The following is a 17,903-nucleotide window of genomic DNA, read 5'->3' as shown; positions in this document are numbered from 1 at the left end:
CACACACACACACACACACACACACACCCCACTAGGAATCCGGCTCTTCCCAGTTGTTCTTTCTTCTGACCCTGTTGGGAACCAGTCAGGGGAATGTTCCAGTCCCATTCCAGCAGGGAACCTTAGTCTCTGGGAGAAGAGACAAGCAGAGAGCATGGAACCATCCCAGGGAGAACTCGGAGGTAGTGGTGGGGGGTAATACAGCCCTGAATTTGGCCCAGCTCTGCCCCTTCCCAGCTCTTGGTACCTCAGTCACCTGTTAAATGGAATAGCAGTTACTACATCACCAGATGGTTGTGACTGTATAGAGAGCACCTGTAACACAGTAGGTACTTAATGTTACTTCCTCACATACCCCTCCTGCATTTCCATGGGGAAGAACCAAGGCTGGGGATGGTCATGACTGCAGGGAGTGGACTGCTCCATATGATTGTGTGTGTGTGTGTGTGTGTGTGTGTGTGTTGGGGCAAGTGGAGGGGACAGTGTGGTGGAAGGTGTCAGGAAGGCTAGACTCCTGTTCGGGGACACCTGAGGATAGGCTGGGTGGCCTTAGGGAAGTCAATAAACCTATTAGCCTCAGTTTCCCCATCTCCTGCAATGGGTAAAATGATATCCTACCAGGGTTTTTGCAAGAATGGAATATCCTCCATGTCAAGCTGCTAACACAGGACCTCGTGTGTTCAAATGAACTGTGATCGTAAAAACACAGTTTGGTTAAGGGTCCCAGGAGGGCTGGAATCTTTTGCTAGCCTGAGCTGCCCACTGGTGGCTGGAGAACACTACCTCCTTTACTGGTGCACATTTCAAATTCACTCAAATCAAGGAAGTGTACCCATTTTAAAGACAAAACTGAAGCACAGGGAAGAAGAGGGTGACTTTCCTAAGGACATAGATCAATTTACTGAGCTCCTTGTAATGATAATCATCATCAGAGCCAACAGTAAGTAGCACTGTTGTGTCAAGCAGGGCCTCGGGCACTTTCGTAAATGAGAAACTGGTGTCAATGCTGGGCAGATGCTGCCGTGGGCCTAGACACAGGTGTGGCAAAGGTATGGTGAGGAGAGGATGTGGATTTCAGGTATTCCCTTTCCCCAGTTCCTCTGGGCACAACACTAGGGGGCAGACTGTCCACTCATCACTTCGCTCCCTGGAGTGGAGACAAGTGTTAGCCCAGCCCGGTTTTCTGGCTGAGGGAGCCAAAGACTCCAAGAGGCAGAGTGTCCCACCCAAGTCCACACAGCCAGTAGGCAATGGAGGCTGGATTCGACCTCAGATGGCCTGGCTCCTCCCACACTGACCCAGGACCTTCACAGTGCTCCCCACTCAGCCCAGGCCTGGTGCCAGCACTTCTACATGCCAAGCTCCACCCAGGATATCTTGTGAGTCTACCCAGACGTGCAAAAGTCTCAGGCCCAGCTCTGCCTTTTGGGGTCACAGGCAGCTTTCCGATCCATCGAGGTATCGGCCAAGCACCAACAGACTGCTAGGCCCCTCGCCCCTTTGTGCCGAGGAAACAAAGGCTCAGAGATGTTTAGCAGCTGCATCCCAAGACCCTGGCGAGTCAATGGCAGGGCAGTGAAGCACTTGAGGGCATTTCTCCGTGTCTCCGCAAGGGTGTGATCACCTCAGCCTAAGCCCAGCAGCTCGCCCTGTAGGGTCGCAGTCTCCTAAGCATCTCCACCGCCTGACCCTCGAATCCAGTGAGGAAGAAGGAGCCACATGACTTCCATTGTGCAGGTTTCCACCTGCAAAACTGAGGTGGGGGACCCAAAGCAGAGTCGGGTTGGGACTCTGACGGGGAGTCCCTGTGCTCCGTACAGACACCCACGCCGCCCCGTCCGGACTCGGAGGGACCTGGTCAGCCCAGTCTGCCGGGACCACGCCGCGGCCAGGCCAGCCACTCAGGTTCCAGTGGCCCGCGAGAGCACCCTCGCTGACAAAGGCCAAGGCCGCAGGGGCCGCCCCCGTGCGACCCTGTAGGGCCCGGGGGCGGGGAGAGGCGGGCCGGCGGACTGCGCCGAGGCGCGCCTATTGGCTGGAGCTGACGTCCATCCGGGCCCCGAGGCCCGACAATTGGCCGCGGGGGGCGGAGTTCGCGGAGCCCCAATGAATGGGGGAGCCGGAAGCAGGAAGTGAGTTTGCGATCCTAGCAGCTGCTGCAGGTGAGGCGCGGCGCCCGGGTTTTGGGGTCACGGTGCGTCATCCTCGGGGGACAGGGCGAGTCTGGACCGAACGCAAGATCATTCTTTTTCTGCCTTCCATCCAGTACCCCTTCCACATTCATTGTGGCCCCTATGCCAAGGAACCCTCCGGGCAGCAAAGAGTTAACCCGGGGCGGGGGCGGGGGGTGGGGTTAGTGCTATTGGGGCGGAGCATCCGGAGTGGTGGGGGAGGCTGGACACTCATTCCCGGTTGGGGGGGGGGGGGGTGTGGGCGGTGTGGAAAATGCCCTGGGTTGGGAGGTCCCGGGTCCCAACGGGGCTGTGAGAATTCGGTAAGTTTCGTGGCCTCTCTAAGCCTCAGTCTCTCTGTCTGTAAAATGAGTCTTCTTCCAGCTCCGAACTTATGCGGCTCTGTGGCTCCCCTGGCCGAGCACGGGGGAGAGGGTAGGAGGATGGAGGGCCAAGGAAAAGGCAGTTAGAAGGATGAGAATGAGACAGATTGCACACTGTCCTGGTGAGGTTGGCGTTATTATCACCCCCATTTTACAGAGGTGAAAACGGAGGCACGGAAAAGTGAAAACTGACTTGATTTTAGAAGTCTAGAGCTGAACCAAGTTTGGAACCTGGGTCTTCCGGCTGATAGCATGGAACTCTGTCCTTTTGAACACAGTGGTGGGTGGAATTGAAGAATTCTGAATTCACAATTCAGGAGAATTCTGAAGAGGAGGTGAGGAAGTCAGAGAAGGAGGAGGGGAGGCTGAGTGCCCCCTCCCCCACCCCCGCTGGGAGTCTAGAGATGCAGGTCTCTGCTTCTGATCTCTCCCTTGTGTTATTACTTGTGTTATTAGGCAAAGCTCCTAGCCTCTCTGGGCCTCAGTTTCCCCATCTGTAATACTGGTAGTCGAATTCATTCTTTAAGGTTTAGGGGCCCCAGGCCAAATGTGACCCACCAATGTATTTTGTAATATCCTTGGGTGAGTCACCTAACATCTGAGCCTCAGTTAACGTATCTGGTGAATGGGTTTGGGGGAGGATTAAATGAGACCATGAGAGTGCAGAGCTAGGTGTGTGGTAAATGATGGCTGTGATGATGGTGATGGTTCTCAGCAGGGCCCATGGCGGACGCCCAGTACATCCTGCCCAATGACATCGGTGTGTCTAGCCTGGACTGCCGCGAGGCCTTCCGCCTGCTGTCACCCACAGAGCGCCTGTATGCCCACCATCTGTCACGGGCCGCCTGGTACGGAGGCCTGGCTGTGCTGCTGCAGACCTCCCCTGAGGCCCCCTACATCTATGCCTTGCTCAGCCGCCTCTTCCGTGCCCAGGACCCAGACCAGCTGCGCCAGCATGCCCTGGCTGAGGGCCTTACCGAGGAGGAGTATCAGGTCAGTTCTTTTAGGTCATCCTGCATTTCCTGAGGGGCTTCTGGGTATGAGGGACCACAAGCAGGGGTACAAAGGTCTTTCTCTTTAGATTAGACCAAAGGTTGCATATACAGGAACCTCCTCTCCTAGAGTCTCAGTCTTACCTGTAAAACATGCATGAGGGTAGTCTGTACCTCCTAGGGCTGCAGTGACCTGACTCCAAGGTAAATAGTGGCTGCTGTGATTTAACAGGGGCTGTGAGTAAAAGCAACAGCTGTGGAGATTCAGAGGCAGTAGAGGAATGAGTCCAGGGTAGGAATCGGGAGGTCTGAGTTCTGGACCAGATCTTCCTCCACCATGTTGTGCGTCCCTGCCTGTCCTCTGGTTTTTGTTTGTTCGTGGGTCTGTTGGCCAAATATGTGAATACATTTGTAGTGCATTGTTGCAACGCAGAAGGACACAAAATACAAAGGTCACTCGTTGGATGGTGCGGTGTGCAGCCTTTTAATTCCTCTGTCTGTGTATTGCATACCTACATGTGTACATGCACATGTGTATCAGTTCCTCATTTTGTCCTTTACATAAATGAGATCATGCCATGTGTGAGTAGGATCTATTTCTAGAAGTCGCATTACTGGGTCAAAGGCTCTGTACGTTTATAATTGATTGATGTTGTTAAATCATCTTCTACCAAGGTTTCACCCAGAATGTATGAGAATGTGGCCTGTTTTTCTATATGTAAAATAAAGGGATTGGATTGCTTCTCTCTGAGCTGAGGCCCAGGCTGTTTCTTCTACCTTGTTTTAACTTTTAGTAATCAGCATCCCATCTCTAGGCCTTGATTTAGTCACGAAAAGAGTTAACAGCGAGACAAGTGCTTGGAGATAGAAAATTGCTGCGAGTGCTACTGTTTCCAGTGGGATATTTTTGTTTGCAAAGAGCAGAAACCCACCTCAAATTGGCTTCGGTGAAAACGAAATTCATGACTTCCAGTTTCCAGTCCAGCATGTAAGGAACTTAAAAGTCACCGATCTGTCCTGACAAGTAAAAGGCAGGACAAACCAGAAAATCTACAGCTTTTCTTACGTCCTTAAAAGAAATGAGGCCACAGGGCTGCCGCTCCCAAATTGGAGAGACAGACAGGTGGGTACAGAGAATCACAACAGCAGAAATTCATGAGCAGAAGCCTTCCCCACAACCGGCACTAGGGTAGGAAAACCTAAACTGTAACTGAAAAATTGCTGGAGGCTCCAGTGTGGACAGCTCTGAGAGTTAAAAACTCCAGGGGAATCCAGTCACAGGAGAGGCCCCCACACATTTGGGAGTTTTACCTCCAGGATCTTGACTGGGGCCTCACAATGAGTTTCAGAGAAAAAGCCCCTTGTGCTTCTGACAGGGGTAAGGGAAAGGGAACTGCTTTTGAAAAATGCCAGAACGTTCTGTTCTTAACAGTTTGCTCTCAGGAAAAACTATTTCACCAGAACCTAACCTTCTAGGGTTTTATCAGAGCCTAACTGACCTGGGCAGAGGAAAATATCCCACTCCAGACAGTTCTAAGTCATCCTGTCCCACCTAAGGGTGGGTGGGGACACAGGACCGAGAAGCCCATGAGAGGAGTTCACAGTCCAGAGGTAAAGGCTCACTAACAGACTAATGAGACCTAATCATGGGACTGTAGAATACTTCTGGGACTCCCACACTTGGCTATCACATTAGGAAAGGCCTATTTACGGCAGTTCTTTTTATGCAGTACGTCATGTCTGGCTATCAAGAAAAAAATAACAGAACATAATAAAAAAAGCAAAGAACGCAGTGTGGAGAGACAGAGAAAGCATCAGAACCAGATTCAGATATAGCAGGTATGGTGGACTGGTAAGGAATTGAAACAGCTATGATTAATAGCCCTATGATTAGGGCTAAGGGCCCTAATGGGTAAAGTAGACCACATGCAAAAACAGATGGGCAGAGAGATGGAAATCCTAAGAAAGAACCAAAAGTGCTAGAAGTTTAAAAACACAGAAATGAAGAATGTCTTCGCTGGCCTTATTAGTAGACTTGACACAGCTGAGGAAGGACTCGCTGAGCTTGAGTATATCCCAATAGAAACCTTCAAAACTGACAAGCAAAGAGAAAAAAAAAGACTGAAGAAAGCAGCACAGAGTATCTGAGAACCGTAGAGCAACTATAGGAACCGTATACGTAACGGGAATACCAGAAGAGGAAGAAAGAAACAGAAGAAATATCTGAAACAATTATGACCAAGAATTTCCTCACATTAATGCCAGATACTAAACCACAGATCCACAAAGCTCAGTGAACACTAAGCAGAATATTAAATGTCGTAAAAAAACTACACTTAGGCATATTTTCAAAGTACAGAAAATCAAAGAAAAAGTCCTGGAAGAAGCTGGAGGAAAAGTAGATCTTAGCTTTAGAGGAGCAAAGATAAGAATTGCATCCAGTTTCTCAGAAACCACACGTCCAAGAAGAAAGTGGATTGGATTATTTGAAGTGTGGAGAGAAAAAGCCACCAACCTAGGATTCTGTACCTTGTGAAATTATCCTTCACTAATGAAAGAAGGGGCGCCTGGGTGGCTCAGTCGGTTGAATGTCCGACTCTTGATTTTGGCCCAGGGCATGATCTCGTAGTTCGTGAGATCGGGCCCCACGTCGGGTTCCGTGTGCCGACAGCACAGAACATGCTTGGGATTCTCTCTCTCCTTGTCTTTCTGCTCCTCCTCCTCTTGTGCCACTCTCTCTCTCTCTCTTTTTCTCAAAATAAATAAATAAACTTCAAAAAAAAAAGTGAAGGAAAAACAGACTTTCTCAAACACAAATTGAGGTAATGTATTGCCAGTAGACCTGCTTTGCAAGAGATGTTAAAAGTTCTTCAGGGAAAAGAAAAGAGATACAGGTCCAAAACTCAAATCTGCATTAAGAAAGCAAGTGCATGAAAGGAGTAAGTGAAGGTAAAATAAAACACTTAAAACTTTTTAAAAAATATTTATTTTAAATATTCTCTACACCCAACATAGGGCTTGAACTCACAGTTCCGAGATCAAGAGTTACATGCTCTTCTGACTGATAGCTGCCTCTATTTTTGTTGATTCTTAATTGATCTAAGAGATAGCCATTTGTTCAAAATAATGATAGCAACAGTGTATTCAATTATATGTGCTTATGTTTATCTTATTCTTATGCATATTTATACATACATATATTTCTGTATCCTTGTATGTAGGTACAATAAAGGACAGCAAGGATACATGGGAAAGGAGACAGGAATTAAAATTATTTTGTTATCATAGGGTACTCACTATCCATGAAGCAGTATAGTGTTCTATGAAAGTGGACTTGGGTTAGTTAGAAATGTATATTGCAAAATCTCGGGCAGTCACTAAAAAGTGAAAAGGTATAACTAATGAGCTAAGAAAAGAGAGAAAATAGACTCATGTGAAAAGTCTCAGTTACTACTAAAAAGGCAGAAAAATAATGGAAGACAAAAATAGGAATAAACAAGGACAACATATCGAAAACAGTAACAAATACGGTAGATATTAGTTCGACCGTATCAATAATCACTTCGCATGCCAATGGTCTAATTGTGCCAATTAAAAGACAGAGATTGTCAGAATGGATCAAAAAACAAGGCCCAAATATATGTTGTCTACAAGAACACACTTAAATCTAAAGATACATATAAATTAAAAGTAAATGGATGGAGAAAGACATACCATACCAACATTAATCAAAAGAAAGTGGTAGTAGCAATATTAATGTTGTGAACTTCAGAGTCTGAAGAGTTACCAGGGATAAAGAGGGCATTGCATAATGATAAAAGAGTCATTTCTACAAGACGACAATGGTCTTTAATATGTATGTGTCTAACAGAGCATCAAAATACTTGAGACAAAAACTGATAGAACTGCAAGGAGAATTAGATGAATCCAGTACTATAGTTGGAGACTTTAATACTCTTGCATCAGAAATAGACAGATCTAGGGGCACCTGGGTGCCCTCTCAGTCAGCTGAGAGTCCAATTCTTGCTTTTGACTCAAGTCTTGATCCCAGGGTTGTGAGATCGAGCCCTGTGTCAGGCTCCACACTCAGTGTGGAGAGGTTCTCTCTCTCCTGCTCCTCTTCCCGGCTTGTGTGCTCTCTCAAATAAAATTTTTAAAACTTTATTAAAAATAAATAGGTGCCTCCTGGATGGCTTAGTCGGTTAAGTGTCTGACTTTAGAGCAGAAATCAATAAAATTGAAAACAGGAAATTAGTAGAGAAAATTAATGAAACCACAAGGTAGTTCTTTGAAAAGATCAGCAAAACATATTTTAGTCTATTTGGACTGCTATAACAAAATACCACTGAGTGGCTTATAAACAAGTTTATTTCTCAGAGTTCTGGAGGCTGAATGTCCAAATTCAGGGCACCAGCACAGTCAAGTTCTGGTGAAAACCCTCTTCAAGTTTGCACAATACTGACTTCCCACTGTGTCCTATCATGGAATGGGTGAACTAGCTTTCTGGTGTCTCTTATAAGGGCACTAATCCCAATGGTGAGGGCTCTTGCCTTCATGACCTAACTGCCTCCCAAAGGCCCCATATTCTAATCCCATCACTTTGGGGGTTAGAGTTCAACGTATGAATTGGATGGGAGACACCAACATTCAGACCATAATGAGTAAAAAGTCTCTAGCCAGTCTAAGGGAAAAAGAGAGAAGTCATAAACTATTAATATCAGAAATGAAAGATGGGACATCACTATAGATCCCATGGACATTAGAGAAATTCAATCAATAATTAATAACCTTTCCAAACAGAAAATACCAGGTTGACATGGGTTCACTGGTGAATTATACCAAACATTTAGGGATAACATTATACCAGTTCCCTATAATCTCTTTCAAAAGAGAGAGAGACAGGGAATCCTTCCTAATTAATTCTATGAAGCCAACATTATCCTAATACCCAAACCAGACAAAGACATTAAAAGAAAACTACAGACCAATATCTCTCATTTACATAGATGCAAAAATCCTCAACAAAATATTAGCAAATCAAATCCAACAATGTATAAAAAATTATATACCATGACCAAGTAGGATTTATCCTGGGAGTGCAAATCTGGCTCAGTATTTGAAAGTAAATAATGCATCACATCAACAAGCTGAAGAAGAAAACCACACAATCGTATCAATAGATGCAGAAAAAACATTTGACAAAATCTGGCACGATTCATCATAAAAACTAAGTAAACTAGGAATAGAGAAGAGCCTCCTCATCTTGATAAAGTTAAAGCCTATCTACAAAAACCCTACAGCTAACATCGTATTTAAGGGTGAAAAACTCGAGTTTTCTCACTAAGATCAGGAACAAGGCATGGAAGTCCCCTCACCACTGCTTTTCAACATTGTTCCAGAAGTCCTAGCTAATGCAATAAGGCAAGAACAGGAAATAAAAAGTATGCAGATTGAGACGGAAGACACAAAACTGTCTTTGTTCACAGAAAACATGATCATCTACATAATCCAAAATAATTGACAAAAAAACCCTCCTAGAACTCATAAGCAATTAAAGCAAGGTTGCAGGATATAAAGTTAATATACAAAAGTCTATTGCTTTCAATACAGCAGCAATGAACAAAATTTGACCTTAAAAACATAATACTATTTACAGTAGCACACAAGAAAGTGAAATACATAAGTTAAAAATACAACAATGTACAAGGCCTATAGGTGGAAAACTACAAACCTGATGAAAGATATCAAAGAACTAAATAAATGGAGAGATATTCCATGTTCATGAACAGGAAGATTCATTGTCAAGACACCAGTTGATGCACCTGGGTGGCTCAGTCAGTTAAGCGTCCAACTCTTGATTTCAGCTCAGGTCGTGATCTCATGGTTCGTGAGATCGAGCCCTGAGTCAGGCTCTGCACTGAGAGAGCAGAGCCTGCTTGGGATTTTCTCTCTCCCTCTTTCTCTGCCCCTCCCCAACTCATGTGCTCCCTCTGTCTCTTTCCCAAAATAAATAAACATAAAAATAAAAAGATGTCAGTTCTTCCCGACTTTATAGATTCAGTGCAACCCAAATAAAAATCCCAGCAAGTTATTTTATTTTCAACACAATACTGAGGAAAGAGGGTAAAGACCCAGAATAGCCAACACAGTAGTGAAAAAGAACAAAGTTAGAGGACCAGTACCACTCAACTTCAAGACTTACTATAAAGCTACAGTAATCAAGACAGTGTGGTGTTGGCAAAAGGACAACTAGATCAACAGAATAGAATAAAGAGCCAAGAAATGGACCCCGATAATTATAGTCAACTGATCTTTGACAAAGGAGCAAAGGCAACACAATGGGGTAAAAATAGTCTGAAATTTTCAGCAAATAGTTCTGAAACATCTACATGCAAAATAAAAGGGGGGCACCTGGGTGGCTCAGTCGGTTAAGCCACCAACTCTTGGTTTCAGCCCGGATCATGATCTCATGGTTTGTGGGTTTTAGCCCCATGTCAGGCTCTGTGCTGATGGCACAGAACCTGCTTGGTATTCTCTGTCCCTCTCTCTGTGCCCCTCCCCTGTGTGCATGTATGCACAAGCGCTTTCTCTCTCTCTCAAAATAAATAAGCCTTAAAAAAAAAAATATAGACGAAAAGAAAAAGAATGTAGACGAGATGTGGACCTTACATCTTTAACAAAAGTTAATGCAAAGTGGGTCACAAACTTAAATGCAAAACTAAAAAACTCCCAGAAGAGAACAGAAAATCTAGATGACCTTGGGTAGGGAAATGACTTTTTAGGTACCATGTCAAGTATTACCTGTAAAGAAATAATTGATAAGTGGAGCTTCAATATAATTAAAAATTTCTGCTTTGTCAAAGACACTGTCAAGAAAATGAAAAGTCACGCCACAGACTGGGAAAAAACAGTTGCAAGAGATATAGGACTGAGATATAGGATATAGGATAAAGGACCGTTAGCCAGAATATATAAAGAACTCTTAAAACTCAACAATAAGAGGGGCGCCTGGGTATCTCAGTCAATTAAGCACCCAGCTTCGGCTCAGGTTATGGTCTCAGGGTTCATGGATTCAAGCCCCATGTCGGGCTCTGTGCTGACAGCATAGAGCCTGCTTGGGATTCTCCCTCTCCCTCTCCCTCTGCCCCTCCTCTACTTGCTCTCTAAATAAATAAATAAACAAACAAACAAACTTAAAAAAGCCAATCTGAAAAGCCTACATGCATTTGATTTCAACAATATGATATTCTGGACACGGAGAGAGTAAAAATCAGTGGTTGCCAGGCAGTGAGGGGAGGGATATTTAGGGCACTGAAACTATTCTATAGTACAGAGTAATCTACATAATGGTAGATATATGTCAAATATTTGTCTAAACCCATAGAGTGCACAAGGCCAAGAGTGAATCCTAATGTAGACTGGTCTTTGCGTGATGATGTGTCCATGTAGGTTCACCAGTTGTAACAAATATACCACTCTAGTGGAAGACGTTGATAACAGGGAAGGCTGTTCATGTGTGGGGGCAGAGGGTACATAGGGAATCTGTATACTTTCTGCTCAGTTTTGCCGTGAACCTAAAATGCTCTAAAAAATAAGATATTTTAAAAAAGAGATAGTGTATTCACTGCAGCAGCACGTATACTAAAATTGGGACGATGCAGAGAAGATTAGCATGGCCCCTGCACAAGGATGACACACAAATTCATGACGCATTCCAATTTTTTAAAATTAAGTAAATAAATAATAATAATAAAAAAAAGAGAGTTATTGGTTCACGCAACTGAAAAGTCCGGGGCTAGGGCAGGCTTCAGGCATGGCTACATTCAGGGGCCCAGTGATGCCATTGTGATACATTCAGGGGCCCAGTGATGCCATTGTGATGCAGTCTTCATCTCTCAGCTTTGCTTTCTTTCCTCCAGTAGTGGAGCTCCAGGGACTCCAGACTTGATCCCTAGTATAAAAACAGAGGCTCTTTACCACTTGAAAATTGGCCGGGTAGGGCTTTTACACTCTAGCCTGAGCCTATGCCTACCCCCAGAGTTAGGGAAGGGAGAGTCCCTCCCTTCTCAAGAGGAAGACTGAGGTCTTGTTGCCAGAGGAAGGGAGACCTAAGTTTTGGGCCTGTGAAAGCCATAGGGCAGATGATCAAGGCCTCTCCAGCTGTAACATTCGATGTTTCCAATGACCGCTTTCTGGCAGGTTGGAGGCAGAGGACAGGCTTTCTGCAGAGGGAGGCAGTGTGTTTTTGTTTGTTTGTTTTTTTATTAATTTTTTCGTTTATATTAGAGAGAGACAGACAGAGTGTTAGTGGGAAAGGACAGAGAGAGAGGTAGACACAGAATCTGAAGCAGGCTCCAGGCTCTGAGCTGTCAGCACAGAGCCTGATGTGGGGCTCAAACCCACGAATCATGAGATCATGACCTGAGCTGAAGTCAGACGCTCAACTGACTGAGCCACCCAGGCTTCCTGGAAGGAGCCAGTGTTTAAACTGGGCTTTTGAGGTCAGGTGAGATGGCTGCAGGTAGCTGAGAAGGTGCTGGGCAGAGTGGGAACAAAGGTGGATGTGTTTGGGGGCTGCCGAAAAGACTGGTTTGGCTGGACAATGGGTGTGTGAAAATTGGTCTGTGAAAGTATTTTGCGGCCAGACTGGGTCCTGCTGGGATCTGGATCCTGCCCCCAGATTTCCCAGCCTCACCTATACTTGTTCCTCAGGGTGTTGACATCTCAGGAGGGAACCTCCCTGGGGTGGGGGAGGCTGTGTTTCCAGGTCTCTGATGCCCACCTTCCCCTAGGCGTTCCTGGTCTATGCTGCAGGTATCTACTCCAACATGGGCAACTACAAGTCCTTTGGCGACACCAAGTTTGTTCCCAACCTGCCCAAGGTGAGTTGAGGGAAGGCTGGGGAAGGTGAGGAATTGGGGGCCAGTGGGATGGTAGGGGGAGCCTAAGCGGAGCCTTGACCATGTCCCTGCCATGCTGCATGACTCTGGGTAAGCCAGCCAGCCTTGCTGGGCATTGTAGCCTCCTCACATATAAGGGGAAAGCAGTGTTTCTTCCTGACCGTGCTGACCTGAGCGTCACACGGGGGAAGGATGTGGAAATGTTCTGTGAACTGTGAAGTGCTTGTAAAATTCGGGCCTGGTCATCGCTGGGGATGGTAGAGAGGCCTGGGCACGGGCGTCCCTCACTGGCACTGTGGAGACCAAGCACATTTGGCAGATGCAGTTCTTACACCAGGGCTCTGAGCTCTAACTGCATACATAAATCGCGTGGCCGTCTTGTCGAAACGCAGCTTCTGGCTGAACAGGTCTGCAGCGGGGCCTGAGCATCCACATTTCTCCAGCAACACCAACACCGCTGGTCCATCGACCGCACTTTGAGCCGGAAGGTCTTAGGCTGTGGGAGAAGGGCTGCGGGGTGGGTGTGGAGGGTCCAGAAGACAGCCTTGGGTGGTGTGGCCGAGCCAATGGCCTCTCCTCTCCTGCAGGAGAAGCTGGAACGTGTGATCCTGGGAAGTAAGGCTGCTCAGCAGAACCCGGCAGAAGTCAGGAGCCTCTGGCAGACCTGCGGGGAGCTCATGTTCTCTCTGGAGCCGCGGCTTCGACACCTCGGGCTGGGGAAGGAGGTGAGGCCCCCCAACCATACAGGAGAGAGGAATGCTTTGAAGCTACCTGGCATGGAGGGAAGGGTACCTGATAGGCAGTGGGCTTTGCCTCACAGTCTTAAGGCCGAGCTGCTCACACGACTGTGGGCTTCAGTTTGGTCATTTGTAAACTAGGAAGCAAGCTGGATGGAATGCTTTCTTTCCTTTTTTTAATACTTAAAAAAATTTTTTTAAATGCTTATTGTGTATTTTTGAGAGAGAGACAGAGCATGAGCAGGGGAGGTATGGAGAGAGAGGGAGACACAGAATCTGAAGCAGGCTCCAGGCTCTGAGCTGTCAGCACAGAGCCCGACACAGGGATCGAACTCACAAGCTGTGAGATCATGACCTGACCCGAAGTCGGCTGCTTAACCAACTGAGCCACCCAGGCGCCCCTGGATGGAGAGCTTTCTGAAAGCCCTTCCAGTTCTGAAGTCTGGGGTGGTGTGTGCAGAAGGGAAGGAGAGGAGCCAAGAGTGAGAGGGAGCTGAGGAAGGGAAGAAGGGACAGGAGGGAGCCTAGGCTTCCCGCCCCTGGAGGCCACGCAGCAGCTGCATGGTGTGAGGGATGTGACAAGCCTGTGCGAGGGGCCAGCCTGTGAAAGACTAGAGCGGAGCTGCAGGAAAGCTAGAGACGGACCTCTCTTTGTTATTTGTGTTACAGTTTTTCCCCCAGGAAAGAGATGGAGGGGGCGGGGTGGAGGCTGCTGGGAGGAGGTACAGGAAACCTGGGGCTGTGGGGGGAAGTGTGCCGGGAAGGGAGTCTCCCCACCTCAGCAATTCCTCCTTCCCGTCCATCCCCTTCCTCGACAGGGAATCACCACCTATTTCTCCGGGGATTGCACCATGGAAGATGCCAAACTGGCCCAAGACTTTCTGGACTCACAGGTTTGAGGACTGGGGACTCAGGACAGTGGTTTGACGGGACCCCCTCATCGCCAGCACCCACTCTGGGTCTCAGCTTGGGACCAGAGACACTGGCATCTTGGGTGTTTGAGGCGGACAAGACTTGGGAATCCTTGTCCAAGAGTCGGCCTGGCCCCAGTGAAGATGACATTCCCACGCGTGGCTGTGACAGAGCTGCCCCTGCCGGCCCCAGACTGAAGGCCTTAATGACAGCCTCAGGGCAGGACGACACAGAGCATCAGAGCCGCTTCCCGTTGGGCCCTGGCTTCCACATGAAGCCAACATGAACCTCCCAGAAGCTGTGTGACCAGTTTCACGTCTGCTGCCTCGCAGAGCCCTGGGTTAGCTGAGGGCATGCAGTGCTGGGCACAGTCGGGTCAGCACTTAGTAAACGTTAGTGCTCAGCGTGTAGAGCAGAACTGGAGAGCCTGGCCCGCCTGCCCACCTGCTCCCCCCACCCCCGTCCAGCTGCCTTGGGCAGCTTCCCCCAGCGGCCCCGGCCGGCTTTGCTTCTGTATCTTCTCTCCCTGGTGTGACCCTTTCCCTACTCCCACCTTGCAGCCCCCTCTGGACTTTACCCTTCCCCAGACCCATGCCCTGGTCTTTTCCAGAACCTCAGTGCCTACAACACGCGGCTCTTCAAGGATGTCGACCAGGATGGGAAGCCCCGCTATGAGGTGCGGCTGGCTTCTGTGCTTGGCACGGGTGAGCTGCTTCACACACCCCTTCTACTCCTGCCTCAGTGCTCCTGGACCAGGGCAGAGGGGGCTGGACTGAGGACAGGGGCTGGTGGGTTACACGGGAGCTGCAGGGAAGAACGGTCATAATAGTCACGGCGCATGTTGACTGCAGACTCACCGGGTGCCGTGCTCTGTGTACAGGGGTACCTGTGAGGGAATGCTTGCCCCAGTGCTGGCTGTGACAGTAAAGAAATGGGGGGAAACATGACGACAGGGAAAGGGGTTCCGTTCCACTTGGCAGATGTTACTGCTGCAAGCCTCTAACGGGAGCCGTGTTGGGCGTGATCCCCATCACAAAAAATAACAACCCACGTAAATAATGGGAAGAGAGGCTGGGCCATATGCCCCTTGACAGCCTAGAAGAGAAATCCAGACTATACATCAGTGAAGACCATATATGTCTTGGAGGCTGGGGGGGAATCTAGAAAGTTTGAGATGGCTAACGTACTAAAGTCTGCTTCCTAACTATCAGGTACCCTCAGGGTAAAGCCCAAATCCAACCCTAAGGGCTGTATCATTCAAAACTCTTTTTTTTTTTTTAATGTTTGTTTATTTTGAGAGAGAGAGAGAGAGAATCCCAAGCACGTTCCACACTGTCAGTGCAGAGTCCTACGTGGGGACTTGGTTTGAACTCACAAACCAAGAGATCATGACCTGAGCTGAAACCACGAGTCGGACACTTAACCAACTGAGCCACCCAGGCACCCCTGTCATTCAGAACTCTTTGCAAATGAAGAATCTATTTCAAATTTGCCTGAACCAGAACCCAAGTACTTAACAGGCTTGGGTAATTAAGAAGCCTGGAGTAGGATGGCTTCAAGCACAGCTGGATCCAGCTGCTCAGACAGTATCCTGAGAAATTTCTCTCTCCGTGTCTTGGCTCAGCTCTCTGACTTCATCCATGGCATGTTCCTCCCACACGGGGCCTGATAGTGGACCAGCCTGGCCAGTCGAGCAGAAAGAGAGCCCTCTTCTCCCAGAAGTTTCTTCATAAGGTCTGGGAGTGGCTCCAGTTTCCCTATCCTGCATACCATATTTATCTGTGAACCAATCCCTGTGGTCAGGGACGGGTATCTCATTGTCTAGACCCTGATCCCAAGCCCACCTCAGAGCCAGGTGATGAGGTCAGCCCCTCCCACTCACCTGAACCGGAGGTGGTCCTGGTGGAGGATTCTCAGAGGAAAGTTGGGGTCTGTTCCCAGGTGAGAAGGAAATGTATTCAGTATGGACAGAAATATCCAGGCCCCTGTGAGGGCCTTTGCAACCTGGCCCTCCCTTTTCCACTCACTTGCCTCCTCCCAGCCCCCAGCCTCATATTCCTGCAAGCCTCCCACTTAGACTCTGTGCCCCAGCCACACTCAGCAGCTTCCAGTCCTCTGAAAATCCCTTGTTCTCATGTACGCTGTCCAGGACTTGGCACAATCGGATCCCTTTCCCACCTCAAATGCTTCCCTCCCTTCGCTCATGTGATGAATACCTACTCATCCTTAAGACTGCGCTTGAACATCACCTCCAGGACCTTTCCCTGCCTTTCGATGACTTTCCTTCTCTTTTCCCACCAGCAACACCCAGTAATTCCCCAGGTTTCTTGCAGTTGCTGTTGACTACAGGCTCCTCAAGGGGAGGAATTGTAGGTTTCGTTCACCAGTGTCTCCCCACTGGCCAGCACGTGGCAGAGACTCAGATATTGGTTGTGTGAAGAGGTGAAGATGCCTGGAGACCCACGCTGCTGGTGGAGGGAACAGCGTGAGCCCCAGAGCACGGTGGAAGGGGAGTTTAAGGATTGGCGAGTAGTTTGATTTGACTAAGGAGAGGGATATTGGGTTCGGGGGAGGAGAAGCTGGACCTGTACTTACATATACTCTACTGCGTACAGGACAGTGCCTGAGAACACCGCTCGGAGCCAGGCTGCCTGGGTGTACCTGTTGTGTTATCTATTGCTCTGTACAGATGCCCCCCAAATTTAGTGATGGAAACCCACCTTTTCATGCTCACAGAGTCTCTGGGTCGGTAATTTGGCTGCGGCACGGTAGGAACAGCTGGTCCCTGGTGACGATGTCCAAGGCCTCAGCTGCGAAAACTCAAGAGGCTGGGGGGTCATCAATAGCCAGGGGTTTGGAATCACCCGCAGGCTGTCACTCACACATCTGGTGGAAGATGCTAGCTGCCGGCCGGGACCTCAGCAGGGGCCAAAGCACCGCACGTGGTTTCTTTGCGTCATTCATGGTGGCTAGCGTTCCCAGAGAGCCGGGCAGGAGCTGCGTCACCATCTATGACCTGGTCTCAGCATCACTTTTGCTATAGTCGCAAGTCTGCCCAGCGTCAAGAGGAGGGAAAAGAGCCCCCGCATCCTAATGGGGGATGTCACATTTGGGACATGGGAAATGTCACATTGGGTCATGGGAAACACCATGGTTATCTTTTTTTCTTAAACATAATCTAGAAGTACATCGTACTGCTCAGGAACAACAAGCAAAACGCAACAAATCACAAATTCGGTGGCATAAAACAACACACATTTATTTGGCCACTGTTTGGAGGTCCAAAGTCAAAAACAAGTTCCAGAAGGAACTGGAGCCTCCAGGGGAAATACTCTTTCAGCTTCACCTTCTAGAGGCTGCCTGCTCTCGTTGGCTCATGTCCCCTTCCTCCCCTCTCTCCAACCTCCTTCTCTCATCACGTCTCCTACTTCCTGTTCACCCTCTTGTCTCCTTGTAAGACCCGCTGTGATTACATTTAGGGGATAGCTGTCTTTTTAAATACAGTTTGCCACCCTAGGTTTGAATCCTGCTCTGCCATTTGCTGCCCGTGTGACCTTCGGAAACTTACTTTACCTCTTGGTGCCTTTGTTTCCCCATCTGTAAAATGGAGATCACTCCCCCTAGAGTTGACGTGAGGCTTAAATGACTTAACATGTGTGCAATACTTAGAACATTTCAAAAAATTTTTTTAATGTTTATTTATTTTTGAGAGGGAGAGACAGAGCGTGAGCAGGGGAGGGGCAGAGAGAGAGGGAGACACAGAATCCGAAGCAGGCTCCAGGTTCTGAGCTGTCAGCACAGAGCCCGA

The 17,903-nt window shown here is 48.1% G+C and overlaps 1 protein-coding gene and 1 non-coding gene across 7 annotated transcripts in view; both read left to right on the top strand.

Annotated features, from left to right (window-relative positions):
* The first annotated feature begins 471 nt into the window (after positions 1-471).
* The window catches only part of DPP3 (dipeptidyl peptidase 3), a 36,332-nt gene continuing 18,900 nt past the window's right edge, over positions 472-17,903 (top strand). Inside the window, exons 1-6 of one of the 6 annotated variants that reach the window (XM_019415071.2) lie at positions 472-2,162; positions 3,273-3,547; positions 12,339-12,428; positions 13,034-13,171; positions 14,002-14,076; positions 14,706-14,799. In XM_019415071.2, the coding sequence (XP_019270616.2) occupies positions 2,111-2,162; positions 3,273-3,547; positions 12,339-12,428; positions 13,034-13,171; positions 14,002-14,076; positions 14,706-14,799 (724 nt within the window). In that variant the 5' untranslated portion in view covers positions 472-2,110. The other 5 variants (XM_019415070.2, XM_053899419.1, XM_053899420.1 and 2 more) reach the window with 5 other exon arrangements.
* LOC128776384 (U6 spliceosomal RNA) lies at positions 11,164-11,270 on the top strand. Its single transcript, XR_008421447.1, has one exon. It is a non-coding gene; the product is annotated as a U6 spliceosomal RNA (small nuclear RNA).

This window comes from Panthera pardus, unplaced genomic scaffold, assembly GCF_024362965.1.
Source record: "Panthera pardus isolate Hobbes unplaced genomic scaffold, ASM2436296v1 HiC_scaffold_12, whole genome shotgun sequence".
Lineage (NCBI taxonomy): Eukaryota > Metazoa > Chordata > Mammalia > Carnivora > Felidae > Panthera > Panthera pardus.
Note: the sequence above shows the minus strand (reverse complement) of the source record. Positions and strands in the feature narration are given on the sequence as shown.